General features: G+C 44.4%; 1 protein-coding gene across 5 annotated transcripts in view; it reads right to left on the minus strand.

Moving 5' to 3' along the window:
- Nucleotides 1–27,481, minus strand: part of Fmnl2 (formin like 2) — a 247,278-nt gene that overhangs the window by 12,427 nt on the left and 207,370 nt on the right. For all 5 annotated transcript variants that reach the window (XM_075985194.1, XM_075985193.1, XM_075985192.1 and 2 more), the window contains 12 exons: nucleotides 21,929–22,003; nucleotides 19,231–19,341; nucleotides 16,944–17,093; nucleotides 14,830–14,931; nucleotides 12,678–12,990; nucleotides 11,859–12,068; nucleotides 6,129–6,253; nucleotides 5,448–5,650; nucleotides 3,637–3,871; nucleotides 2,683–2,751; nucleotides 2,504–2,584; nucleotides 864–993 (listed from right to left, as the gene is read on the minus strand). In XM_075985194.1, the coding sequence (XP_075841309.1) occupies nucleotides 864–993; nucleotides 2,504–2,584; nucleotides 2,683–2,751; nucleotides 3,637–3,871; nucleotides 5,448–5,650; nucleotides 6,129–6,253; nucleotides 11,859–12,068; nucleotides 12,678–12,990; nucleotides 14,830–14,931; nucleotides 16,944–17,093; nucleotides 19,231–19,341; nucleotides 21,929–22,003 (1,804 nt within the window). The remainder of the gene's footprint in view (nucleotides 1–863; nucleotides 994–2,503; nucleotides 2,585–2,682; nucleotides 2,752–3,636; nucleotides 3,872–5,447; nucleotides 5,651–6,128; nucleotides 6,254–11,858; nucleotides 12,069–12,677; nucleotides 12,991–14,829; nucleotides 14,932–16,943; nucleotides 17,094–19,230; nucleotides 19,342–21,928; nucleotides 22,004–27,481) is intronic.

The raw sequence follows: 27,481 nt of genomic DNA on the forward strand, positions 1-27,481 counted from the left end.
CTTGCAATAGTGCTACCACCCAGAGCAGGCACACTCCCAGACTCTTATGAGCCACTCTCCCCAGAGCAGTTGGTCCCAGCTTTGTTTTGCTGGTTATTCATCTCTGCTCATGGATGGATTACAAATCAATGGGGTATGTTCTCCCCTTATTAGACCTGTACTGCTTTATTCCCAGGGCTTCCCCCAGGTTTGACCCCTAATACTTCTGACAGTACCAGCTACAGAGAACATACTCAAAACTCCTGATAAACAAAGGAGCAGTCCTACCTACATTAAGAGCATGTGTCAATCAGCCTGGGCACCATGGACACCAATTCATCCAGTGAGCATATCAATCTCTGTTATTATTTTTCCCCCACAGGCTTTTAATTTCAAAGGAAAATTTCCTGGTCAAACCATCTGTGCTGCTACTTAAGAAGGTAGTCTTGCTATTTGCTTTTCTTAATTGAGATTATACTTAATAACCTTGATTTAGGCAAAGGAAACCCATTCCATTCTGCTAGCTACATAAGTAAGCCCATGATGTGTCTTGTCTATTCCAGCCTGTTTGTAGCCACAAAACCATTTCTTCCTGCAGTTCAGACTCTATAGCTCATCATCGTATCTTATCCAATAGCAAGGAAACAGAAAGAATGATGGGCAGGCAATGGGTAAGGCATATCTCAAAGACCTGGATCTTTAGAGAGAAGGACGCTGACAGAAGGAGTCGGTGGCACCCTTACAATACATTCCAGCCCAGGAGGGCTGCCATACTGACCCTGCTTCCTGCAGTGGGTACTGAAGCGTTTTATCAGGGACTGACTCCCTCATAACTATGATATTAAACATCTCAAGGTAACACTGACAGCTGAAATTAAAAGTACCTGCAGCAGCCTTTTCCACATAATGAAGCTCGTTATAAAACAGAGTAACTTGCTGATACTTTTCTTTTACCACATTTGATATATAGTGCAACAGCGTTTGCTTCCGGTCTGTTGATTTTGTATCCAAGAGCTGGGAACAAAAGGAGACATGGGTTAGGTGCAAGAGCAAGGTGCAGGTGACCATAGTAAATAACCGAGTAAAACTGCAAAAAGCATTCCCAGTGGAGCCTCAAGATTCAATGGATTTCGTGCTCAAATAGCCTGCGAATGTCCTGACCAAGTATGTGCTAGGTGCCAGGGTAGACTGAGCTAGGAATACTTCAGATTTTCATCTTTCTTCCAAGAATTCTCCAAAGCCCTGCATCCGCCATCCATCTGCCTCCCTTCGCTCCGTGGGAAAAAACTCATCACGGTGTTACTGCTTCCGGACATGAAGAAGCAGAACAGAGATGAATGGTGGAGCCAGCAGCTGTATTGTGGCTCCACCCTTCTTCCCCAGCTCTGAGGACCCAAAGAGAGACAGCTGGCTCTGTGTCTGGGTATTCTGAATCTGTGACCTTACCAACCTCAGACAGAAAATGGTAAGGAAAGACCTTCCTTTGCACTGATTTGGTTTTTGTTTCTTTTAACTATTTGATACATAATACCTCGAAACAACTGCCTGCAATCAGAGCACTAGGCATTATAAATAAACTCAGTATGATTTTTTTTAAAATATTTATTTATTATGTATACAATATTCTGTCTCTGTGTATCCCTGAAGGCCAGAAGAGGGCACCAGACCCCATTATAGATGGTTGTAAGCCACCATGTGGTTGCTGAGAATTGAACTCAGGACCTTTGGAAGAGCAGGCAATGCTCTTAACCTCTGAGCCATCTCTCCAGCCCCTCAGTATGATTTAAAAGGTAGGGGGACACGCTTAGGTTAAAGCCATATATTACACTATTTTTTAGAAAGGACTTGAGAATCTGAGATGTTTGGTATCCTAGAAGGTCCTGGGACAAATCCCACACATTGATCAGATTATGATGGGGGGTATTAAATCATTAAATCAATACTGACATGACACTATCAATTAACCATGTCTTCCTTGACTTGGAAGCCACAGTAGATCTGTACAGTCTGAAGAGGATGCCATGGAAGATTACTTTACACTTTGTCCATACAGAAAAAAAGAAATTAAATATGTGCAACTATAATTTTCTAAACAAAATTATCTATTCGTCTGAAGTCTTTCCAGGTATTTAAAAAGCTAAGTAGTTCCCTGTAGTAACTGTTATCTTAAGTCGTTTTCCATCATACTGGAACTTGAGATTATTGCTATAAAATGCAGTATTCATAATTCAGTCTCTTGAGGAAAGAGTCATGGATAAGGGGATACTGAGTGAAAGGCTGTAAGTATCTGATCCTTCCTGTCAAATAGTGTTTCAGCAAATTTATACCAGCTCACCTTCCTGCACTAAGAGGATCCTACTCCAACCCCCCACCCTACCCCTGAGAATAGACCTCTCCCCCCACCACTCACCTTCCTGCACTAAGAGGATCCTACTCCAACCCCCGACCCTACCCCTGAGAATAGACCTCCCCCCACATCTCAGCCTCTGCAGCTGTATGTCCCATATCCCTTTAGTTCACACACCAGATCTAAACTCTGCAGTTTGAATCCATAAACCGCTCCTCGTTTGCTGCTATTCATATAGTTTCCAAGGGCCAAGATGATCTGGAAAAGCAAGAGAGAAAAGAAGTGTTCGTTAGGAAAGCATCCCAGGTACAGGCCAAGTCGGCTCTCCATGAACATAATAAGAAAACTGCACTTGCCTCCAGAATTTTCTTGAGCTTTTGAGAAGACTTGATAGAAACAGATGCTGCTATAATTGCGTGAAGTTGCTGGATTCCAATTAGAAGAAGGAAAAACAGGGAGAAGACTGTTAAGAATGGCAAACTAATTGGAAGCTAAGAACTAACTATACCTTAGGTAACCCTAGCATTACATATGCTCGTCTGAAAAGCTACTCACAGTGACAAGGAATGTGGGAACCCATGATCTGCAGCCAACCCAGAAGCCAGGTAAGATTTCAAGGTAGGAGTTCCCAGTACGCCACCTCTAATCACACACAATTTAGACTTCTAAATCACTAGAGATGTCCAAAAATGCAAAGAGTGGGGTGTGGTGGAAGAGCAGAAATATAATGTTCTCTACAAGTTCTCAAAACACGTTTTGAACAAATATGCTACTGTAAGCAGTAATTAAGGTTTTTTGGGTTTTTTTGGTTGAGAAACAGAACCAAGGACAAACTGATCTTTCTGACATCCCTAAGTTTCTGCCAGACTAAGACAAGGAAAGAGATGGCTGACTAATGTTTATTTCTTACATCCCCACAATCTACTTCAGGAAAGTCCTAAGAAGAAACATCCTCCGGTAAAGTCAGTGCTCCCAGGAATCTCTTGAGCCTGCTGCTCACTAAGGATATAGGGTTGTTTTTAGAAATGAGAAGCACACTTCTAGTCTTGCCAATAAGGAACTGGGTTGTAGAGTACTCTGTACTCATCTGAAAAGCAGAGGATTCTTCTAAACACGAAAACGGTATTTGGGGGGAGAATGGTCACATATAGAGATTTGGATTCACACTGTGAAAATGGGAGTTAAAACCCAAATGTAATCTCTCAAGTTCTGGAAGGACTCATTAGAGTCCATATTAGATTGAGCATAATTCATAGAGATGTACACAAATGAATGGCAATCTACTTGTACCCCTGTCCTGGTCAACTCACAGGAGTGAGCATCTGGATGCTTTCTGCAAAGTTCCCAATGAAGGCCATGATGGTCATCTTCTGCATGAGCCGCTCAATCTTACTGAACTGCATCATGAAGCGGTCTTCGTCTGACAAGTTCTCCACGGGCTTTCTCTCTCTCTCATAGAGCCGGAGCACTTTCACCTCATTCTCAGTGGGCAAGAACCTCATCAAACACTCAACAAAGTCAACCGGGAGTGTCTTCAAGTCAAACCTGAAACCAGCGCCAACAGGTCAGTGTTCAACCACCATCCAACACAGCTCATCTACCACCATGTCACTGGCCTTGGATTCACACAGCTGGACTGCTGAAGCCCCATTCTGGAGCTGGACCACATTGAGCGCCCATTATCCTAACTGATCACCTAGACCATGCTCAAGTAGGAGTGAGATCACCTTAGGGCTCCAGGTGGCTACAGCCATTAGAAATCAAGAGTAAAAAGCAGCATGCAGCCTTAGCCTGGAGCACAGGCCGGTAACGCAGTCCACGAACAGGGCTTTAGACTTTGGGAACATCTGATGAGTTTTGTAAGATAGTTTTGTCATTACTTTGCTATTTCTGGAGACAAAACTCAGTTAAATTCCCATTCTATTCAGATATTTTGATGCAGATACATATATTCCTTGAAGGAATATCAGTTCTTGGTAGTTCTTGCTCAGTTTGAACAAGGATTTGCTTAATTCCTATTTTATACTCCAGACAATCTTTATTCAACAAAACAATGGAATCAGCCATACATTAGTATGGCAAAGAAGCCATATGAGATTAAAACCCAGATTGCACACCATGTTTCAGTGTTGGAAAATAGGAAAGATTGCAGCAGACTGTATTAAATTATGACCTTGACCAAAGACAACAAAATCAGAGCAAATGATCTCTTAGGGTTAGGTAAAAAAAAATTATAAAGTATAAAATTATAAAAGTGATTTCTGAGAATATAGTATCACTGTCTATAAGTAGACTGGGAAGATTTTTTTTCTAGTAGATAAACAAAACCATTACCTTCTGGGCAATTTATAAATTTGAGAGAGAGAGAGAGAGAGAGAGAGAGAGAGAGAGAGAGAGAGAGAGAGAGAGAGAACGTCTTGTTTAAAATGACCAGGAAGTACTAAGAGCAAAAGAACTTGCATTCCTGTTGTCATGAATTAAAACATGCATCTGTATCATATCTGCAGCCAGCATTGGATTGTGTCATTGCAGGGATGCCATCAAATTTGGATTCATCAAATCTGGAGACCATCCAGATCCTCCAGGGAAAACCGCCACCTCTCCCTTTCCTCGGGATCTGCCCCACTCAGCCCTGCTCCCCTTTATGTGAGCACCACATATATAGACCTATATATAAGAGCAGAGCCAAAATGATAAATGCTGTCTGTCCATGCTAGATGTTCTTCTAGACCAGTGGTTCTCAACCTTACCAATGTTATGGTGACCCCCCAACCACTGTAATTTTGGTACTGTTAGGAAATGTAAACATCTGATATATCAGGATATCTGACATGAAAGGGTGGTCTGATCCCCAAAGAGGTCGCAGCCCACAGGTTAAAACTGCTCTTCTAAACTGGCAATGGTATGTGGATATGGCATTTCCCTGGGTACCAGCTGCTGCATTGCTTTCTGTTGTCATCTCTGCTCTGAGGAACAAGGGGAGCTCTGAAGTGTGGGTACCCAGAATTCCTCCGTGTTTGCACTTAGCTCTTGCCACCATTCCCATGATCTGCTGATTTGCACCCTTATTTTACTCCTTAGACGGAGCTCTCCGGGATCTATGCCCCTCCCAGGAACTTACACGTGAATGGCTTTGCATATCTCATCAGCTGTCTTCCCAGCTTTCCTTAGGGTGATGGCAAGATTTTTGGCTCTGTTTGCTTCTAATAATGTCACTTTACTTGATCCCTTCTGTGTTATTTTCTGCTTGCTTGAAGACAGATCAATGGCAGGACCTTGGGCTTTTGTTTTGAATATTTCCTCAAATTCATCCACATTTAAATCCTAAGGTGGAGAAGGCTGACATTGGCAAATTGGATCATGCGGTAAAACTAAGTCATTTCCCAGTTAGCAAACACCTCATCAGTTGGACACCCTCTTAAGCAAAGACTTTCCTTCTGTTGGGAGCTTATTCCTGTATAGCTGGCTGTACTTCTTTTTCTGTTGGGGATACCCCATCACATCCTATCACAAGGCCAGAAGTGAATGTCCAGAGAAGACTGATCCTAACAATCCAGCTCTGCTGCTACTCTCGATAGTTGGTTTACACAGACATCTGCCATAGGCTAAAGCCACGAAAGCTGATGGTCAATACTGAGTCCTTAACCAGCATAGCTCAGTAAAGGCTGTCTATAAATACAAGGGCGGGCGGGTCTGTGTCAGGCATTTATTTTGCAGCAAACAGGCGAACAGGACAGCCTCCTTTGCTCCGCGGCAGATGCACACTGGTGCACCTCTAGTTTATCAGCAAGGAGAAAGATACCTCTAGGATCCGCTCATCATCGATTTCATTGAAGACTGTGCCATTGATCTGATTGGGCTTCAGAGCAACCCAGTTAAACACTGGCATTCGGAACTTCGTCTTGATCGGCTTCTTAATTTTCACAGCTGAAGATGTCAGAGACAATGAAATTAAGTCGCAACTAGAACCCCATCAGCTGCAGGTACAATCGGACAACAGTCCTGCTAATGACCCTTTAACACTGGAGGAAGAGGGCAAGGGGGACCCAGGTGGTGATAACTATGAAGGGCACCTGGTCCTGGCCACAGCCATTCAAGGCCCCATTTGGCTGTGTGACACTGGACTATTATAAAAGCAGATGTACACACAGACGAAGTACCCATACACATAAAATGCATAAATACATACTCTGTCTGTATATACATCTGCCCACCAGAAAAGGGTATCAGACACTTGTCAGCTGCCGTATGTGTTCTGGGAACTGAACTCAGGACCTTTGGAAAATCAGTGAGCGCTCTTAACCACCGAACCATCTCTCCAGCCTCCCCATTCTCCTCTTTTTAAAGAAGTCAGTCATCTTTATCTAGACCTTGTCAGTGAAATGGCTAAATGTACTGAAACAGAGGGATTTATGGGATCTAACATTTACAGGCTAAAAAGAATGTCAACCCCTCTCATTTTGGGGAAAACAAGTTTTAAAAGATAATGGCTTACAAATTCTATAAATTAATTATACATCATAAACAAGGCTTTCAAACATTTATGTGTGTGTATGTATATATCCATACATCAGGCTGTTCTGGGTCCCTCACTTGCCCAGTGTGAGCCCCAATATCCACCATTATTATCAGGAAAGGGGAGGACAGAAGAAAACAAGGTGATAGCACCTAAGCTGTCATTTGGCAGCTACCTGCCTCCGTTGATATTCACCCAATAGGGAGACAGCCGGTGCCTCTCATCCCTCCAGAGTTACAAGGCCATTACAGAGAAGGAATGTCATCAGATAAATCCACACAGAAGCATGCAGAAACACAGAGACACAGCTTTTGCAAAAACAGGCTTTCTGTCACCAAACGTGGCACCCTTGCCCCTATATCAACAGGGTCAGATTCCTGGTCATACTTACTTTTGGTCTACACTGCCCAGGAGAACCAATGTCATCAACAGACAAAGGCTTTCTCTAATTGTGTTTTCATCCACAACGGGTGGAGGGTATCAGTAAGGGAGACAGATGATGGGACAGGTATCTCTTCAACCCAAGTAAGGAAATTTTTCCTGACTTCAGCTAGGCATAGGGTGTAGTTGACAGCAGGGGCCTACAGGTGACCATGACATACACTGTGACCCCAGGACACAAACTAAACAAAGTGGCTTTAAATGGGCAAGTGTTCCACGCAGTGAGACACAGACAGTGGGGGGATGTGGGTTCCTGGAAAGGTACAGCCAATGGTTTTCCCTTATTCTCCTTATTTCCTTAGAGCACAATTCTCTTCGAGTGGGAGGGTTATAACTGACTAAGAAATCTGAACCCTAAGAGAGAAACATTCCTTCTCTCAAAGGGAAGGAATGGATCACGGCCTGTGAATCTAGTCCCTGCCTAAAGGAGGAGCTACAGATTGAGCTGAAACACGGGGGCAAACCTGGAGTCACAGCCAGCCAGACTACCTAGAGACACAATGTCAAACGCAATGGCTCAAGGGAGGATGGAGTGGAGAGATGTCAAGGCACAGGGTGACCGACAGAACACACAGAGAATACTCAACACGCTTGGTGAGGAGCAACCTACAGAAAAGCTTGATTGGCCCATCTTTTGTGGAAGCAGAAAGAACAGAAAATACAAAATAGATATATATGTATTAGATACGGTTAGAGTCAAGTGGCCCAGCAGCTCACACACTCGTAGCAGAGAAGGTCATGCTTCGTGGACACAGTTCAGCAGCACAAAGCCAAAGACTCATTCTCCTGCCTTTGAAGACTCACTTTGTGGTTTTGTTTATATTTCTGTATTTCCCCCTCTCTGGGAGAAAGAAAAACAAAACAACAAAACAAAACATTTATTTGTAATGGTCCAAAGCAGCCATAATGAACTGTACTGGCTATTCCATAGGCTATAGACAAGTTCCTAATAACACAGAGCCAGTCACAGTTGAATAGTGACTGATTCAAGCTTAGCGGAGAGCAAAGGTCACCCACTGCACAGACAGCCTGCCTAGGAATGGAATTAGACTGTCCCATTAGACTTGGAGATGTGTTACACTTCAAGTGAATATTTCATGTGACTAAAACCTGCCTTATAAAATCCAAAGAATTCTCTCAACTAGTGCTGCTCTATTAGGACTTCCTCCTCTGGGACCCCACCGTGATTCCCCACTGGGACCGCTCCTGCACAGTGCGGAGTGGGGTATTCTGCCACGGTTGGCCATCTCAGCTCAGCTCTGGTTCTTAGTTCTCCTGAAACAACCTGCCAGGCCTCTGCATTCCAGAGAGAGAGAAATCAGTGAACAGATGAGGAGAGTAACTTACAAAATAAGCTTCAGTTACTATGCACTGAAAGCCAAATTAAGGATAAATATTAGGGAGATTAGGGAGCCTGCAGAAAATGCCTAATCCCAAGTCAGTAAACACTTAGAAGGGCTTTATAATCTTTTGAGACAAGATACATCCTGTAGCCACTTAATGAAATAAAGAGGACTTCTTCGATCCCACCTACAGAACTCTCCTTCGCTCAAGAACAGTAGAGACTTCTTCCTAGAAGGGTCCTGAGAGCAGCAGTCATAAACTGAGCACAGAGCTCTGTACCATAAATTTAAGACACGTCAGAATCAATAAATTCTAGAAATGAAGGAGTGGTAAAAGCTTAAGACAAAACAAAACAGTAAGAGGGAGCACGGCCCTTTGGAAGAAAGCTGCCTCTGCCTGCAGCTCATTCCCCTGCCAACAACATCGGAATTCTGTCTCAGCTCATGGTAAAGCAAGCGGACCGCTGAGCCACATGTTAGCTTTTGCAATGGAGGAAGCAGCAGCTCCAGGTGAGGCACAGTAGACACATCTCACAGAGGACGCTCATCCAGAGCGACAGGGAAAAGCTTAACCAGCAGCCCAGGTGCACAGGACAGCAGTGGCATCCACAGTCAGTCACCCAGAACAGCCTGGCAACAGAACAGACACCCAGAGACGGTGTGAGGTTTGTCATTTACATTCAGTCTACCGGCTCCACGGTGACTCTCCTCCACCTCTCCTCTTCAGAGGCACTAAAAGCTCTAGAAGAAAGTAGTAGCAGGGAAGACCTTGAAGGAGAAGAATCAGCCAAAAATTTATCATGAAACGGAACAGGCATCGGATTGGTGTCCTTGATATTTTCTAGATGTCAGGGTGCCAGCAGAATCACAGATCTGACATGAACAAATCTGAAAGGGCTGTGGACACTTGAAGAATTCTTGGTGGGGGGTAAGGGGTAGGACAGGGGTGCAGATAAAACTATAAAGCCTTTGGATGGATTGAGAAGAAGAAATTTTTATACTAAATGCTGTCATTTCGACTTGGATACTTCAGAAACAATCACAGCCTTGGAACTTGAGGCTAGCAGGGGAGGGACTCATAGTAACTGAGAGAGTTCAAACATGGGTGGAAGTAGACCCAGTACCACAGGGACAGCCACCTCAGAGCAGAGGGACCAGTACCACAGGGATAGCCACCTCAGAGCAGAGGGACCAGTACCACAGGGACAGCCACCTCAGAGCAGAGGGACCAGTACCACAGGGACAGCCACCTCAGAGCAGAGGGACCAGTACCACAGGGACAGCCACCTCAGAGCAGAGATGCCAGTACCACAGGGACAGCCACCTCAGAGCAGAGGGACCAGTACCACAGGGACAGCCACCTCAGAGCAGAGGGACCAGTACCACAGGGACAGCCACCTCAGAGCAGAGGGACCAGTACCACAGGGACAGCCACCTCAGAGCAGAGGGACCAGTACCACAGGGACAGCCACCTCAGAGCAGAGGGACCAGTACCACAGGGACAGCCACCTCAGAGCAGAGGGACCAGTACCACAGGGACAGCCACCTCAGAGCAGAGGGACCAGTACCACAGGGACAGCCACCTCAGAGCAGAGGGACCAGTACCACAGGGACAGCCACCTCAGAGCAGAGATGCCAGTACCACAGGGACAGCCACCTCAGAGCAGAGGGACCAGTACCACAGGGACAGCCACCTCAGAGCAGAGATGCCAGTACCACAGGGACAGCCACCTCAGAGCAGAGATGCCAGTACCACAGGGACAGCCACCTCAGAGCAGAGGGACCAGTACCACAGGGACAGCTATCCTGGAGCAGCACGACATAGTGTCACAGAGACAGCCACCTTAAAACACCTAGTAGCCCAAAGTGGCAACTTCAGAGCAGTGTTAGTGTGTTGGATCATTTTTATCAACTAGACACAAATTAAGAATCATCTTGGAAGAATGAGCATCAGTTGAGAAAATGTCTCCATTACATTGACCTGTAGGCAAGATGCGGGGTGTTTTACTGAGTGATGATTCATGTAAGAGGACCCAGCCTACTGCGAGCTGTGCCACCCTGAGATCCTCATATAAGAAAGCAGGCTGAGCACGCCAGTAAGCATAATTCTTCATGGCCTCTGCATCACTTCCTGCCTCTAGCTTCCTGCTTTGTATCCCTGCCTGGATTTGCCTCCACAATAAACTGTAAACTAAAATAAACCCTTTCCTCCATTTGGTGATGGTGTTTATCACAGCAATAAACAAACGCAAACAGTCCGCCTAAGAGGAAAGCTGCCTGGTGACACCAGGTGATGACCCAAGAGCAGGTTCTCAACAGGGACGGCCACCTCAGAGGAGAATTACTTAGCATCACGGGGACAGCCACCTCAGAGGAGAATTACTTAGCATCACGGGGACAGCCACCTCCAAGCAGGGTTCTCATTATTACAGAGAAAGCTACCCAGTATCAAAAGACGACAACCTCAAAGCAGTCCTCAGCACCACAGGACAGCCAGCTCAGAGCAGAGATCCCCACGGCACAGGGCAGCTCCCTCAGCACAGCGCTGCCCTCTCATAGGGACAGCCACCTCAGAACAACTCCAAACTCTCGGAGACACTCTAACTAACATGGCTCAGTAGTAAAGAGTAAAATTTCATTTCCAAGGGTCAAAAGTAGTAACTTATTTGAAGGCGTTAGAGCAATTCTCTTCCCCTCTCAGACCTGTCTCCCTTTTATTTCTGGTAAAGCGGGCACACCTTTATGTCCTGGTGAGCAGGAAGACATGAATTACTTGGAAGCTTTTCAAATCCTAAAGAAACGGCTGTTAGTACCACTTCCCCTAGAAGCTTAAAACTTCTAGCAATTTCTGACACCTATAAATGTTCAGAAAGCACGCCTACAAGCCTCTGTGGGCATTTACTCATAACGGCCTGTTCTCTTTTACAGACAGCACTCCAAATACCTTACAAAAGAATAACACTCAATATGAGCGCCTGACTCCGAGCTTTCGCCACTGTAGGGAAAGACAGGGGAAGGCTGGGTGACGAGGTCAGAGTGTGGCAAAGGCTATGCAGAAGACAGCGTTGCTCGTGTATGACAATCTCCCCTTCACTGACTATGTTAGCAGGGATGTCCTAAGGGGTGTGCACAGACAGAAAAGGATCTAATCACTGAAAGAGCAGCTTTAGCTCTCCAGAGGGAGAAATCAGGACTTCTCAATCAAGTACCTGCTTTCACCCTGTGTTCTCACCTGCTAAGCCTGAGTTGAAAACTACGGTGGGTGAAGAAGTCCCAGGCAGCGGGGGTGCAGAGGGAGGTGGGGGTGGTGGTGGCAGAGGTGGAGCTGGCACAGTCTCGGTCGCAGGGCCCGGGAGTGGTGGGGGTGGGGGTGGAGGAGGAGGGGGTGGAGGGGGTGGGGGAGGAGGCGGTGACATAGGCGGTGACGCTGGTCCGTTTTGCGCTGGAGAAAAGAACAAAATGTCATGTGCATATAAAGCATGAGAAAATGAGGTTCCAAATTCTCCAGGCGGCTCATCGGGGAATGCCAGTTAGATCCTGGGAGCCCACATAAAAGTGGGGTGACTACTAACTCCACACAGGTGGCTTCTGATTTTTACAAGCATAGTGTGCTATATACACACACATCGCTCATACATAACGCTAAGAAGCAATTAAATTTTTAAAATAAAATAAAGCATGTGGAAGAAAAAAAACTACTTAAAATGGTAAACATTTCCTTACTGACAAATGGGAAAACATTATCACACGAGCAACATGAAGATTCACAACCTTAATCTCCAATCGTAAACCTTTGTTCTAACTTATTGCATCTTCCTTATTATGGGCACACAAGGGCAGTGCCTGCATAGGGCAGAGGCAACAGCAGATCCTCTGGAGTGGGCAGTTGTGAGCCACGCTATGTGAACTGAGACAAACTCGGGTTGTTGAGAAGAGCGGTGCCTATCTTAACCACTAACCATTTTTCCAGCCACTCAAGATATAATATTTCTTAAGACAAGTAAAAGCACACACGAAGGCACATCTCTACCCCGCCCCCAGGACCCCTTACCTGCTTCGGACATGTCTGATGATGGAGGTAGTGGTGGGGGAGGGGGCAGTGAGGCTCCTGAGGAGGTGGTCCCTGTAACTGGTCCTCCATAGTTACCCGCTGCTAGTTCTGACCCCATGGGCAATGTGCCAGAGACCACGACTGGCAGGATGGCAATGTCCCCATCCCCTTTCTTCTGAATTTTAATGGTCCCTTGTTTCTCCAGTTCATGAATCTTTTTTTCCAGGGTAGACTGTCTTTGAATAGCTTCTTCTTTTTCTTTGACCATTTTCCTTAATGTGTGAACTTGGGTATTTGCATCTTTGTAGATTTCCTGCAAAAGAGATCACAGTCAGGATTTTTCCCCCTTTGGTTTCTTTTTTTTTTTCCAAGACAGGGTTTCTCTGTAACTTTGGAGCCTATCCTAGAACTAGCTCTTGTAGACCAGGCTAGCCATGGTCAGGATTCTGACTTCACAGGACATTCCCAGGTACACCAACTGCGGAAAACAGGTAGAGAGAGCACATGCACTCTGACATTTGGGGAAATCTCTAGAATTCAGCCAGAACATGTGGAGTCCCAGTAATTACCAACTCAACTAATAATGCATGCAATGTATCCTAGCATTGCTATTATTAATGAAGTCCTTTCCATTTCCTAAGTGGAGCTAACTTCATAGGCAGAAAAGAACAGAGCAGAGATAACTTTATCCCCCAAACTGGATTTGGAACATCCCACGGGTATCCTGGCAGTTCGGCATACTCTTTCACTAATTATAAAATCTATTTATAACTCCTGGATGCACATTAACTAATAAGAGACAAAGGGCCCTAAATCAGACTTTGGGAGAAATAAGACTAGGATTAAAACCTCTGCAAACGCTGGCCGTGATGGTGCATGCCTTTAATTCAAGCACTGTGGAAGCAGAGGCAGGCGGATCTCTGTGAGTCTGAGACCCAGCCTGGTCTATGCAGTGGCTTTTCAGGTCAGGCAGTGCTACATAATGAGACCCTGTCCCAAGAAGACAAATAATAAATAAGCAAGCAGGCAACCTCTGCAAAGCCTGCGGTGATCCAGTCATGAATGATCAGGAGCTAGAGGCATGGCTGGATTTCTCTGGCCCTGATAAAAGCTCCTTGACTAAGTTTAGGACAGCGATGGCTAGAATATTTTTGCTTTGGTGATGCTTTTAAGAAAACAACCCAAAGCTTCCCACAACTAATTACTTGTCTTTCTCAAAGTTTAGAGAATAAAACAAAGTTAAATTCAATTCAAAGGCTGTCCCGGCTATTCTGGTGTGAATGGCTCTGTGGAACTGAACTTTCCTGCTGGGCCTCGCATGTGTTATCTCTTCCACAGACCTGGAAACATTCTCCACACCTGTCTGTCATTAATAATCTATGTCTGAACTTGAATGGAGCCCATATGCCATATCAAAACTTGGTCTTGATAGTATGCCAGAAAATAAATATGCAAAGCTAACTGTAGGACGTGTCAGAATGCCAACAGCACACACAGCCATGATAACCATCACATAGAATGTGCCATCACTTTAACCAAGGTGTGAAGGCCAGCCATGTGCCTGAAAGGCCTCCAGGCATGTCGGTTGTGTGTTCTACACGGTGTCAAACACATGGATGGTACTCCATAAATGCCAGATACTTAAAGTAAAATGAGAGTAATGCAAAATCAAATAGCTAGGATTGTCTGATAATTAAGCCGCACTGGATTTTGTTTTTTGGTACCTTTAGGTCTACCCTGTGTGGTGAATTGTTTCCATAGTAACCAACAAATCTGGTTTTGAGTAAAAGCAAAGTAAATAAAATCAATGAAGTCTAAGTCCTAATAAAAATAAGCAAGTGAAATGAATGAATCCATGCTTTTGCTTTTATTTACAACTGCATGGAGGACCTACAGAACCAACTCATCCTCCCCAAGATGGGAAACCAATGTTGCTCCCAAAATTTGTAATCGGGAAGTACTGAAGCTGGAGGTTTTGATTTCGCACACATGTGTACACATACCTTATGTGTACTTTTGAGTGTCGCCTCTGAAATGGTTGCAATAAATACACTGCATCAATGCATTGCTCTGGAATGAACCTGCTCCACACTGGACCAGCCTCCAGCTGGAGCGCCATGCCTATCTGAGCAGCTGCCGCCAGCACACTTACCCGGACAACATCCAGTTCCTTATTCCTTTGCATGAGTTGCTTTTCCAGTTCAACAATCTTGGACATGGCTTCATTCTCCGTGTCCTGCAGCTTTTCAGATAGCTGTGAAATTGTGACGAAGAAACAGAAACATTCTAAGCAGGTCATTAGGCCTTTGGAATCACACATCCTGGCAAACTACAGTCTTGCATATATTCTACAGAATATATAAATTCTACATATATTCTGAGAACATTAATTTTTTATTCTATTTTTATTTAGTTTTTATTTATTTATTTTGGTATTTCGAGACAGGGTTTCTCTGTAGCTTTGGAGCCTGTCCTAGAACTAGCTCTCATAGACCAGGCTGGCCTCGAACTCACAGAGATCCGCCTGCCTCTGCCTCCTGAGTGCTGGGATTAATTGTGTGCACTACCACTGCCCAGCAATTTTTCTAAAACAGATATGATGCTTTGATACAATCACATTTACAACTATTTGCATAGAGGAAACCCTAGAGAACGCAGTCCTATGCTTGTGCTGCAGACTGCAGCTTCTCCCAGGGTAAAGGAACTAGGATGAAGAACACTTAGCATCTAGAGTCCCCTTGACGAGGAGAAAAGAAACAAAAGCAGCTGCATATTTTATCCCGATGCTTAGATTCATGTTCATTTTTTAAGTCCTCAGAAGAAAATCTTGTTGTTTGACACAGGCTTGGCCTCCAACTCATGATTCTCCTTTTCCCAGCATCCCAAGTATGGGATTATAGGAGTGGACCACCACACCTGCTGTGTCTTCCGACAGGGAATTCTAAAGTAACTCATATACCGAGATGTAATGAAAGTAACTTTAACATGACTCATTAATTGAAATCTGAGTGAAAAATATCACTAACATCGATATTTTTGAAGTAGGAACGAGCCAAAGAATTTTCTATTTCAATTGTCATGTCTGATCCTTGTATTTTATTTTATTTTTTACAGCACAAAAGAGAGCTATTGACCCAGAGGGGCAATCATGGAATTGGGGGACTGCCTGTGGATCAGGCAAGGACTGAGAGCAAGCAACGGGTGTTGTTTCCAGCAGTATTTTTTTTAATTGGAAAACACTAATTTTTATAGCTTGATCCTGAAGACATTGGTTTCTATCAAAATGAATAATGTGTACGTAGCCTCCATAAAATCAGTACAACAGCCCCTCCATATCTGAACATCACAGATCTCTGTGTGGACTCACAGAGATCCACCTGCCTCTGCTTCAAATGCTGGGATTAAATGCATGTGTCACCACTGCCCAGGGAAAATAATATCCTTACAAATAGAAACAATGCACCTAATAATTAATAAAGAACAATTCTAATAAACTCATGACAAGCATTTTGTTTTCAAGAGCTCAGAGCGGTACAATACTTCCTCACGTGGATAAGGATGAGGCCCAAGGTGCAGTACTGGGTGAGGGAACAAGAATTTAGGCCTCACAATGTCTGGGTTTTTAAGAAATACTGCTTTCTTGAATATTAAATATGTTAACATCTCAAAGCTTTTTGTTTCATATTAACTTGTGGTTAATAAATTTCTGTGAAAGAAAATCGGGACCCTGTCCCACTGTGCAGTTGACATTACACCAGAACTTGCTTCTTCAAAGACAGGCACAGTTGACAAAGCTGAGCGCTCTCCTGTAAAATGTCTGCAGTTAAAACAAACCTGACTAGAACCTGAGGCATTCCTAAGGAAGGAAAGAGAGTTCTGTATCAGAGACATGGGATAGTCCTGTCCCTCGGGCTTTGACGGCACTCTGAGAAAGCGTGTCATCTCAAGACTCCATTCAGGACAGATTCCTTTTTTCATAGCTACCACACCCTTACACTGTCAGCCACCCTACTCCTGTGTTGGCAACTAAGAAAGCCGGCGTATTTGACATGGGGGAGACGGAGCAGGAAGGTAAGAGGGAACAAGGAAGGGTTTCTCCTGTAAGACCCATACCTTCCTTCTTTAAAGAACCCAGAGGGAAACTGAGGGCGTGCTGGCCCAGAAGTTTCTCGTTCCTACACTCCAAATCCCTTCACTTCCTACCACAGAAGTGAGCACTAGCTCACCCTGGACCCCAGGGCACTTTCGTCTCTGAGATGCCCTTACGTGAGAGATGTTTTCTTCCAGTTCTTCTACCCGCTCCAAGGCTGCGTTCTTGGTTTCTGCATCTTCCAGCAGAGCCCCCACATCAAACACGTTGTCTAGGTAAGCCTGAATTTGAACTTGCAGCTTGTCACTCTCGGTGTGTTTCAGCTTCTGAAAAACAAAATGCCAGGACAGTATTAATTTATTTGTGGACACAGAACGCAATTACCCAGCCCTCTACTCATTCCATTGCAAGGAGCCTACCCTTCCGCATCAGAGTTTAACACATCATCCAGAAGAGAATTACAGCATATCCCTAATGAAGAAGGTATGACCAGACTATCTCCCAGATACACACACACATACACATACAAACTACATTATATATGTACATATAGACTAACTTACCTCAATTCCTTCCTACTCTAGCCTAAATCATTCTTACCTAGGTAAAGTCAAGGCCACAGAGACATTGAAGGAGCATCTGAAATGGAATAGTTACAAGTCCTGTGAAAACTAAGGGGTGTCCATGGAGAAGACCGCTGTGGGGGACATCGTACCAGGATGGAGACCACTGACTGGGGGCAGAAGACAGTTAGCGAGGAGCTAGCAGTTGGAGTCACGCTTGCCTTTGGGTTGTTTTAGTACACATTACCAGAGCTCACCCTGCAGGATTCCGTTCCTAAGATAGCGCCTCGCATGAATAGCTCAGGGCTCCCCAAAGCATGAATCAGAACGGATCTTCCAGTCCACTGGATCCCAGATGAGGGAGCCTGAAGCACCTCAGCGCGTTATTTCTCAAGAGACACTAGAGGCTGAAGAAATCCGAGCGTTCTCCCCTGAGAACCATGCGTTATGATTTCCTCTGGGAAACCATGGAGCTATCATATAGATGATGCCAGTACGTTAACGAACATATCAATGACCACCGGCAAAGAGGGCTGCCTTAGTAAACAAAATATTTATATATCAGAGACATATAATATTGTTTTTCTAATGATCTCTGCCCATCAGGGTCCAGAACCAACAGAACACAGAGAAGTACAGGGCTGGGGGTTGGTACCTTTAAGAGAAATTTCATATTACATAATTTTAAAAGAACAAACAATTTTTCTCTTAGGTTTAAACTGAAATCCTACAGTTTAACTTGTTTTACTTGTAAGGAGAGTACATTGCATCTTAGTTTAAAAGTCAGACACGAGAAAAGAAGAATCTAGAGCTAGAAAACAGTGAGCATCAGAGAAGCAGCTACATGTGCCTTTCCCAAGATTCACAGTCAATAATGGATGTGCACCAATGTCATCCGCTGCCATGACAACCTAGAGCCCAAAGCAAAATCTCACAAAACCGAACCTGCAACACTGATAGCAATTCATAATCCTGATTCTTGTTCAAATCCTGCAACTTGTGGAGCCTGTGAGGAGAGAGGATAAACTAATTTCGAAGCCTGCCAGGGGTGGTGAGGGGTCAATACATTCTGCACCCCAATAAAGTGGGTGCAAAGTAGGTAGTTTCCTGGCTCCACACCTAACAAAGATGAGCAGCTAAACACTGGACACAGCCAAGGGAAGGCGTCCCCATCATCTCCATATCAGGAAACAGCCTGGCGACTTAGGTCAGCAGGCCCTGCCCCGCCACCAGTGCGCTTCCGAATCCAACTGAACCGTTCTCGTGGGAAAGGGAAAACCAAAGCTATCTGACAAAGAGGGGTGCATCCAGTGGACACCAAGGTCCTGGAGGTCATCCATGAATACCACATATGCTTTCTGTTTCATACTGAGGAACTTCAGGGAACTGGCCGGCACGTCTGTGAGGCAGCAAGAGAAAGAAACAACTCCTTCCTCCCAGGGAAAGCTCCAGGAGGACGGCTCTCGTCCGTTTCCTCATCACACTTTTATGCTCTAAGCGCTAACTCATTCTACTGCGCTCTTGGCTTGATCTTGCCTGCTTGAATGGGGTCCCAAGAGTGCCCCCAAATAATATTTTTTTCTAGTTTTGATAAAGGATGCAATGAGACTTGACCCAGACAGAGCTCGAAAGCAAAGTAAAATTGCAGCAGTGCTCCCAGAGGCTGCCTGTCTCCAGAACTAAAGGCTGCAGGCAACGGACCCACAGATGTCCCGGGAATTCTGGAATAATCCAACTCTGCTGGCAAACCGCGCATTCAAATTGGCTCCCTTTAACTAGCACGGCAATTGTTAACCACACAATGCTTTAGGTATTTTGCAGTTACTATGGAAGAGAATCTCTGAGAACAGGCAATAAATCCATTTTTTTAAAAGACACCAAAAAAGATAGTTATACTCACATCCAGGTATTCATCCAGGGCTAATTTGGTAAATTCATATTGGAGGTGAACTCTGAAGTTCATGTCTTCTACCGAATGAACTACAATATTAATAAACTGCATAGAAGCCACCTGAAATGAAATTTCCAAGGGGTTAAATCAGTTCAAACTGCTTTCTCCCAATTTAAGCATATCCAGAACATTTGATTTCACAAGTCTCAGGCTATGCCAATTCCTTTTTCTTTAGCGTAATTAAATCTTCATTCATACACACACACACACACACACACACACACACACACACACACACTGTGTATAAGTGGAGAAATCAGTAAGAAAACAAGCAAGCAAATAAGAAGGCCGCCATCCATTGCTGACCAGCTATTGCTGTGATGTGATGGCTAGCTGGCTAAGGATTCTGCTGTAGGGGACTCTTCTACACTGACAGCTTATGACCTAGAATTGCAAGTCAGCAAAACCACTTTCTGTCCTTGAACTCACGCTATAGACCAGGGTGGCCTTGAACTCACAGACCTGGTTGCCTTTTGTCAGATCATTTCATCACAGCAACACCGGGAACTAGAAGAGTTGTGTGCTGGATAGTTTTGGAAGATGCATGAATTCTCTTAGTGGAAAGGGGACCCTCCTAAAATTATCTTGCCAGTTTTTTTTTCACTTCTTTTCACCTATGTAATAAAAAAAAAAAAACACCTGGGGCTGGAGAGATGGATCAGTGGTTAAGAGCACTGGCTGCTCTCCCAGAGGTCCTGAGTTCAATTCCCAGCAACCACATGGTGGCTCACAACCAACTGTAATAGATCTAGTGCCCTCTTCTGGTCTTCAGGCAGAACACTGTACATATAATAAATAAATTAAAAACTAATTTAAAAAACCACCCACAGAAAAAAGTTTCATGCTACATTAAAGGGATTTGTACCATTTAATATGGGGAATATATTGTTTGGGAAGCTGGAAAGTTCAATGGAATTCCCAAGGAAGTTTATCAAAAGCCTTTTTCTGGAGCGAAATAGAGTTAGACTGTTAACGTCTTTCAATGTTGCTTCTGTGCAGAAGTCTACATGATCTCCTGAGCTCCATGATAGCCGACGAGCCAAGGACAGCACAAGGACACTACTGTGAACACAGCACCACACTGTGGGCTGTGAACAAGGCCCTTAGAACCTGGACACGGGAGGAAATGAAATGACAGGAAATGGCTTCCAGTCTGTTTACAAATGGCACAAGTGTTCTAAGGGACTTACGCTAATTCGAGCACAAAGTCAAATGACCAGGTCAGCAGGCATCATAAACGAGTGAGGTGGGCAATCCACGGCACAAGTTACAGAGAGAGGACTTATCTTTTTAAATAAACAAAGGGGCACGGGCTCCTTGGCTGTAGTAGTTAATACTCCAGCAGGCAGGGGGCAGCCAACAGCCAATAGGGAGGTACTATATATGGTAAATATTATATAGTTGGGTACTTTTAACTTAAAAAAAGAGCAGACATCTATTTTCATGTGCCATACCTAAAGATTTTCACAGGAGAAACGCGTGTATGAATAGGTGCACACCCTGGCTATGGGCTGGCCTCCGCCTTGGCTCTACCAGAACAAGAAAGTTCCTCTTGAGAAGTCATGGGAGAAAAGCTGGCAATGAGCCAGTGCCCAGGGCTCGCGGCACCTATCAACACCTGAGGCCAACATTACTCTAACACATCCCCAAATTCTAACAAGAATGAAAGTCACGGTAAAAGGGACACTTGGTTTTACCACTCCACATCTTAAAAATGAAGTATTCACGCTGGAAAAGCAAGTCTCACATCTAAGGGAAGAGAAAAGCTCTAGAAAGGAGTTTACCTTCCTGAGTTTAGAAGGGGCTGAGGCTCAGACACACACAAATCAGAGGGACTTTTCACACAACAGACCTAACGTCTCTACACACGCTACACTGGAGTCACTGCAGTGGTTCAATGAAAACGTGGCTTAGCATCCAAACCGCAGGCTCTGCATGTGACAACTGTTAGGATGCCTCTTCTAGAGGCGAAGTGATCTGGAGAAGGAGCTCCTGGATCCAGAAGTTTCCTAAAAAGACTGAACTAGGTCAAACCTGTAGACAGGGGTGCACTGGAAAGGAATGGCTCAGGACGCCTCATGAGCAATTCTGGCTTGAGCCCTGATCGAGGAAGGAGGTGGAATTCAGAAGTGCCGAAACACCCTGCGTGCCTTCCTAAGACTAGGGGCTCCTGCAGAGGCAGGGCCATCAGCGCTGTCCTTCTAGGGCAAGCCAGTGGTCTGCAGAGCCAAGCAGTCTAGTCTCTGAGCATGTGGTCTAGAGAGGGCACTGACAGAGGTCAAGAGCAAGGTCAAGATTCCCTCTATCTTGGGACTCTACTATGTAGCACTGCTGGCAACTCAGCTTGGTGGCTACGGCCATTCACAGCAGGTACTAACTTCTTTACTCAACTACTTGGCTTTCCCTTTCATTGCTATGAATTCTTAGCATTCTGCCCTTTACTCAAATGAGAAAAACTTGAAAGAGCACCACAAAGGGAGCACACAGAAGAAGAAAAACATCCAACAGAAGAGTACTGAACTCATTTTCCCGCTCTCTGGAGTGGTCAATTTCAGTGTGGCATATCTTTTGGAGCCGAGACTTGGGGGGGGGGGGGGGGATCTGAAAGTGAGTTTGCATTGGTGAACGTAGTACCAAGTGAACTCACCATAAAATCTATGTTATTGTCTTCATTTCTGAAATGCTCCATCAACTTCTCAAAGCGCTGCTTTTCTCCGCAGACCTGAAACACACATTGTTACTGTGCTTATGACGTCAGAAACATAAGCACTCCAAAATTAGTGACAGAAATTTTAGCAGTAACAATTATTTTGCAGAATACGTTTTTCTATCTCCCTTATACACTCCTTCCTTTTCTTCAAAGCTGGTTAGCTACCAAAGGGAGGTCTGAAGCTGACGAGATGCGGGCCCTTGGCTTCTTTTCCCTGTGGCTTTGATGTTATCAGATGTGTGCTTCCACAACTCAGTTCATAGCCAAAGGCTGGCTATAGAGTTCCTATGTCACCAGTCTTTAGACTCTGTATAAAGAAGACTGACCATCCTCTCACGTCTGTCTTAAATAATCTGAGCATTGACACTACTGCATCATCACAACACAGTGATTATGTCACAAACTCAGGGAACGATTCTTCTTCATCCATTAAAGGTGGATAGAAATTTTCAGTCATCAATGAAGTTGCACCCCAATGACCTGAATTATACACATTTTAGCTCAAATTAATATTTGCATTGAACATGTGAAAGAAATTGGCAGAGTACTCAAAACTCCAGGGTCTACATGAAAGTTAAAGACAGGTAGTAAAAAACAGTTAAACATTTATATCAAAATAATACCTCTGCGGGCTGGAGAGATGGCTCAGAGGTTAAGAGCATTGCCTGCTCTACCAAAGGTCCTGAGTTTAATTCCCAGCAACCACATAGTGGCTCACAACCATCTGTAATGGGGTCTGGTGCCCTCTTCTGGCCAGCAGGCATACACACAGACAGAATATTGTATACATAATAAATAAATAAATAAATAAATAAATACCTCTGAGGGCTCACAAAGTCAAGGATAAATCTTAATTCTGGCATTGTCCTTGGGTGGTTTTATTGAAACCAAACCCTATACCCACTAGTTAGTTCATTCTACCTACAGCAGGTATTTACTTGAACTACAAGCTATATGTTAAATTAGGCTACACATGTTAATGACCACATACTCAAATTTCACTTGTGATCTCAGGGATACCTAGACCAATCCTCAAGAATTCTCCTAAAATGGCATTTCATAACGTAATAATGTAACCATTTAATCCAGTCATGTCAAAATGAACATATAGACAATTGAGAAAAAAAATACTACACTATCAAACATGTCATTATGTAGATCTAGATAATTCAATAAATCTGAATTTTCAAATGACCACTAAATATTGTTGCAAAATTATAAATTCACATACAAGACAGGCAAGGAGGTTTGGACACACTGTGCATGGTCATTAACATGGCTTCCAATCCACTGACCAGTATTTAGAAGGCATTCCTGGCCCTGTTACTAAAGAATACTGACTACAACCACATGACGCTGCTGAAACACTTCATGCTCTACCTCAGCGTAGGTGCAGGACTGGATTTCCTTCCCCTACTTCAACAGAAACCCAGGGGACTATGTGCAAAAGTAGGTTTAAGAACTGCACCTTTTCACCAGGCAGTGTTGGTGCACGCCTTTAATCCCAGCAGAGGCAGACGGATCTCTGCGAGTTAGAGGCCAGCATGGTCTACAGAGTAAATTCCAGTGTAGTCATGGCTACACAAAGAAACCCTGTCTCAAAAAACAACAACAAAAACTGCACCTTTTATTAAGCTACACATTTTGTTTTGTTTCTTAAGACAGAGTATCTCTGTGGACTCGCTTTGTAGATCATGTAACCTCAAACTCCCAGAGAACCTCGGCCTTCTAAAAGCTGGGATTAAAGGTGAGTGGCATCACACCTGGTTTATTAAACTAGACGTGGAAAGATACAGAAGCATAGCAAACAGTGTGACTGTTAGGAGCTGAACTGTCCCTCGCCCAAGCGGGCATGCTGACACTCGGTGTGACTGTAGATAAAAGAGTTCACACGGCAACTTCGGAGCACCACTGTGCAGAGCAAGGACATTGTGGGTACAGCTGAACGAAGCCCCAGGTTCAGAGCAAGCACATTGTGGGTACAGTTGAATGATTCCCATGGTTCAGAGCAGGCACACTATGGGTAGAGCTGAATGAAGCAGTGCTTTAATCCCACAGGGCTATAATCTTCTTCATGAGGTCACAAGGGAAGGTGTGAAGACCAGAAAGTGAGTATGCTCAAAACCAAACCAACTATATGCAGGCACCCTGGTCTTGGGTTCCCAGTCTACAGAGCAATGGGGAAATTATTTTTGTTTTATTAAGCAGCCAGGGGGGCTGGAGAGATGGCTCAGGGCTTAAGAGCATAGGCTCTTCTCCTAGAGATACTGAGTTCAATTCCAGCAACCACACAGTGGCTCACAACCATCTGTAATGACACCTGGTGCCCTCTTCTGGCCCGCAGGCATACATGCAGACAGAATACTGTATACATAATAAATAAATCTTAAAAATTATTTGAAAGATAAAGTCCATTGGGGTTCTGTTGTACCCCATGAAGATGAAGCCACATCTCTCAGAGGTTGCTAGAGCTTCCTTCTACAGACCAAGTACAACCCCACAATCCCTGGTTGTCAGAGAGGTGTCCACCCATATCACATGGAGGCTCATGACAAGACTAGATATTCTTTGGCCAAAGTTTAGATTTCCAAACAGGAAAGTGAGTCCATGCAGAAATAACTCTCCCCACAATGGGAGACGCGGGACTCGCATTCCCAGTTTGGAAAATTGACAATTGACAAGCAGTTTGCTTTGTCCTGGGAGGCTTGATGTGTTACATGTTAAGAGTCAAAACCAAATATGCAAAGGAACTCATCTTGCCCGTCGCCCTAATTGCATCCCTGCCACACGCACAAAGGAAGCACCACTTACTCGCCTTCCACCTATTCCTGGAAACAACCTCGGAATGGAAGGGCAGTGCTGCTCTTGGAGATGTCCCAGCAAACCTGGGAAACCACAGGAGCAGCTGGTGAAGGACTGGCGAGGAAGGAGCGCTTGTATTCCACAGCCAAACAAAACAGAGCCTGCAGCTCCTGTTACCACGATTGGCTATTTCCACCCTCAGTGAGGCAGAGTCCGGGGTCAGATCTGCAAAAGACTTCCACCTCAAGACCAGCGACTGTTGGAGCTCAGTCAGGAGCTGCTGGGCCATTTTCTTCTGCTGAATGTCTCAATTATGAATGAAAACTAAATGTGACTATCCCCTTGGCAGAGTGATTCACCAAAAGAGAGAGTTGACTCAGGTCCCATTGTCCGGGAAGGACAAATGGACGCTGAACTGCCACGGGCAGCGCAGAGTCTGGAGAATAGCTGGGGGCAGGGCAGCAGTGACGGGAGTTTAAACAACGCCTGCAAGGCTCAGTCATTCAACAGCGACACAAGCCAGCAATGCTTCCACCACAGAGAGGCACACCCAGCAGGCCCAGCTCATGGTTGCTGGGACAGAGAGCAGACATTGTAAATGTGACTTGATGCTCCTCACTCTACCCACACCAGGGTGGATAGAAAAGGGAACCAGGAAAGTTCACTGGTTATACTCTGCTGGAGGAGGGAAGTGGTGGGCCCCCAAAGGCATGTGTGCTAAAGGCCTGGGGCCCAGATGGGAAGATTAGGGGGTACTGTGGACTTCCAAAGGGTGGCTCTCAGCTCATTGTGGGTAGCCCCAAAGATGAATGCAGCAAGCTGGCCCCTCCCAGTCCTCAATGAGTTCACAGAGCAAACAGTTTGCTCTCCTATGTGCTCCCACCATGACACACGGGACTCAATATGGACAAAGAGTAATAGTCACCTGATCTTGGACTAAAATTTCCAGAGGCATGAATGAAAAGCAATCTGTTTCCTTTTATGATTGTGTCTCATCTCACATTGTCAGAACATGAAGCTGAGTAACACCAGTGTTAAGACAACGTGATCTACTTTAAACTGTGTCAAAAGGCTCGCACCTAGCCTTGGCCATGTGACTTCTGTTGTCTGTAAATAAAAGCACCTATTATTTCCACTATCTTGGCTAATTTTTATGTCTGCAGTCAAAGCAGCACTTAGCTCTTTGGAATTATCATACTTAGGGCAGGCACAAAGAATTGGTTGAATATAGAAGCTGAATGCTGGGATTAAAGGGGTGTGCAGCTACCACCCAGCTAAATCCTGCTCCCCCCTTTTTAAAATTTTACTAGTAATTTAAAACCGCCCCAAGAATCTACCTTATCGTGTGAGCCAGGCGGTGGTGGCGCACGCCTTTAATCCCAGCACTTGGGAGGCAGAGGCAGGCGGATCTCTGTGAGTTCGAGACCAGCCTGGTCTACAGAGCTAGTTCCAGGACAGGCTCCAAAGCCACAGAAAAACCCTGTCTCGAAAAACCAAAAAAAAAAAAAAAGTAAAGAATCTACCTTATCTATAACCATTCCTGTCATGTTTGTTTTTGTATGAGAAAATTAAGGAAAAATGTACAAACATGTTTACAAAGTGCTTAGACTATGATAGCATGTCATACAAAGCTGTATTCAAACCCAGAATTGATTGTGACTGTTCTAGAGGGGAAGCTTAGAAGAATGAGGGCAGGTCCACTTACACCAAACCTCTCCCTCTTCATTCCTTACTCACAGGATATACCCAGGAACTAACAATATGCATTACTCTGGTGATTAGGTAAACAATATATACTCAAATTTTAATGACAGAAAACTTTCTGGTAATTTCTCTACTTTGAACTATGTGAGGATGAAACGGAATCAACAACTGTGTTCAAGTCTTTGTTCCAAATTACTTCTCATGATTATGAAAAAAACCAGGAAACAAAACCCTTCGATAGTTACATAAAAACATGCTTGTGTTTCATAAATGTTTCAATTCTAAACAAAATTGCAGCTCGACTCACAGGAAGTCAAGCTCATTACATACCTACTGGCATTCTGGGTTAAATTATAGTAAGAAATTGAAAATAAGCAAAATTTTTTAAGTTTGGAAAGTGTCTGTCTTCCAGTTGATCTTGGGGCACATCTACTCCTTACCTAAATCCCTATTACAGTCAGTCTTGCCTTTATCAAGGCAAAGATACTGGGTGGGACACCTACCATGCCTCTTATTGTCCCTACAAAAAAACTTCTCCACGCTGAGAAATACATACAACTCCCTAGGCATTTCCATTACCTCCAAGTTTGCTTAGTAGTTCTTAAGGAAAGGGTGGTGAGCACAGATATTAAACAAAGACCAACCCAACATCTGTAGGAATGAAAACTAGAGGTATAAAATGTAAGTAGGGGACTGACTAGTCCGGAAACAGAAACCAACATACACCAGTGGTAGCAGGACAGCCGTGGCCAGTCTTGTCACTTTGCTTTTTTTAGAATTTAATTGTTGATCATAAAGGATCTTGACGCAATTGTGCATATATTAACACATACATAAGTATACACAAATATGACTTATCTTACCCTTCTTCCCAGAGAGCATGTCTAGTCTCTCAGAGCTATGACTGAACCTCACCAGCCAATGGAGCACTTGGCACTAGACTCTCAAACTGTGAAAACAACTGGCAACTTACAGTTCGATGAC

Source organism: Microtus pennsylvanicus, chromosome 9, assembly GCF_037038515.1.
Source record: "Microtus pennsylvanicus isolate mMicPen1 chromosome 9, mMicPen1.hap1, whole genome shotgun sequence".
Classification (NCBI taxonomy): Eukaryota; Metazoa; Chordata; class Mammalia; order Rodentia; family Cricetidae; genus Microtus; species Microtus pennsylvanicus.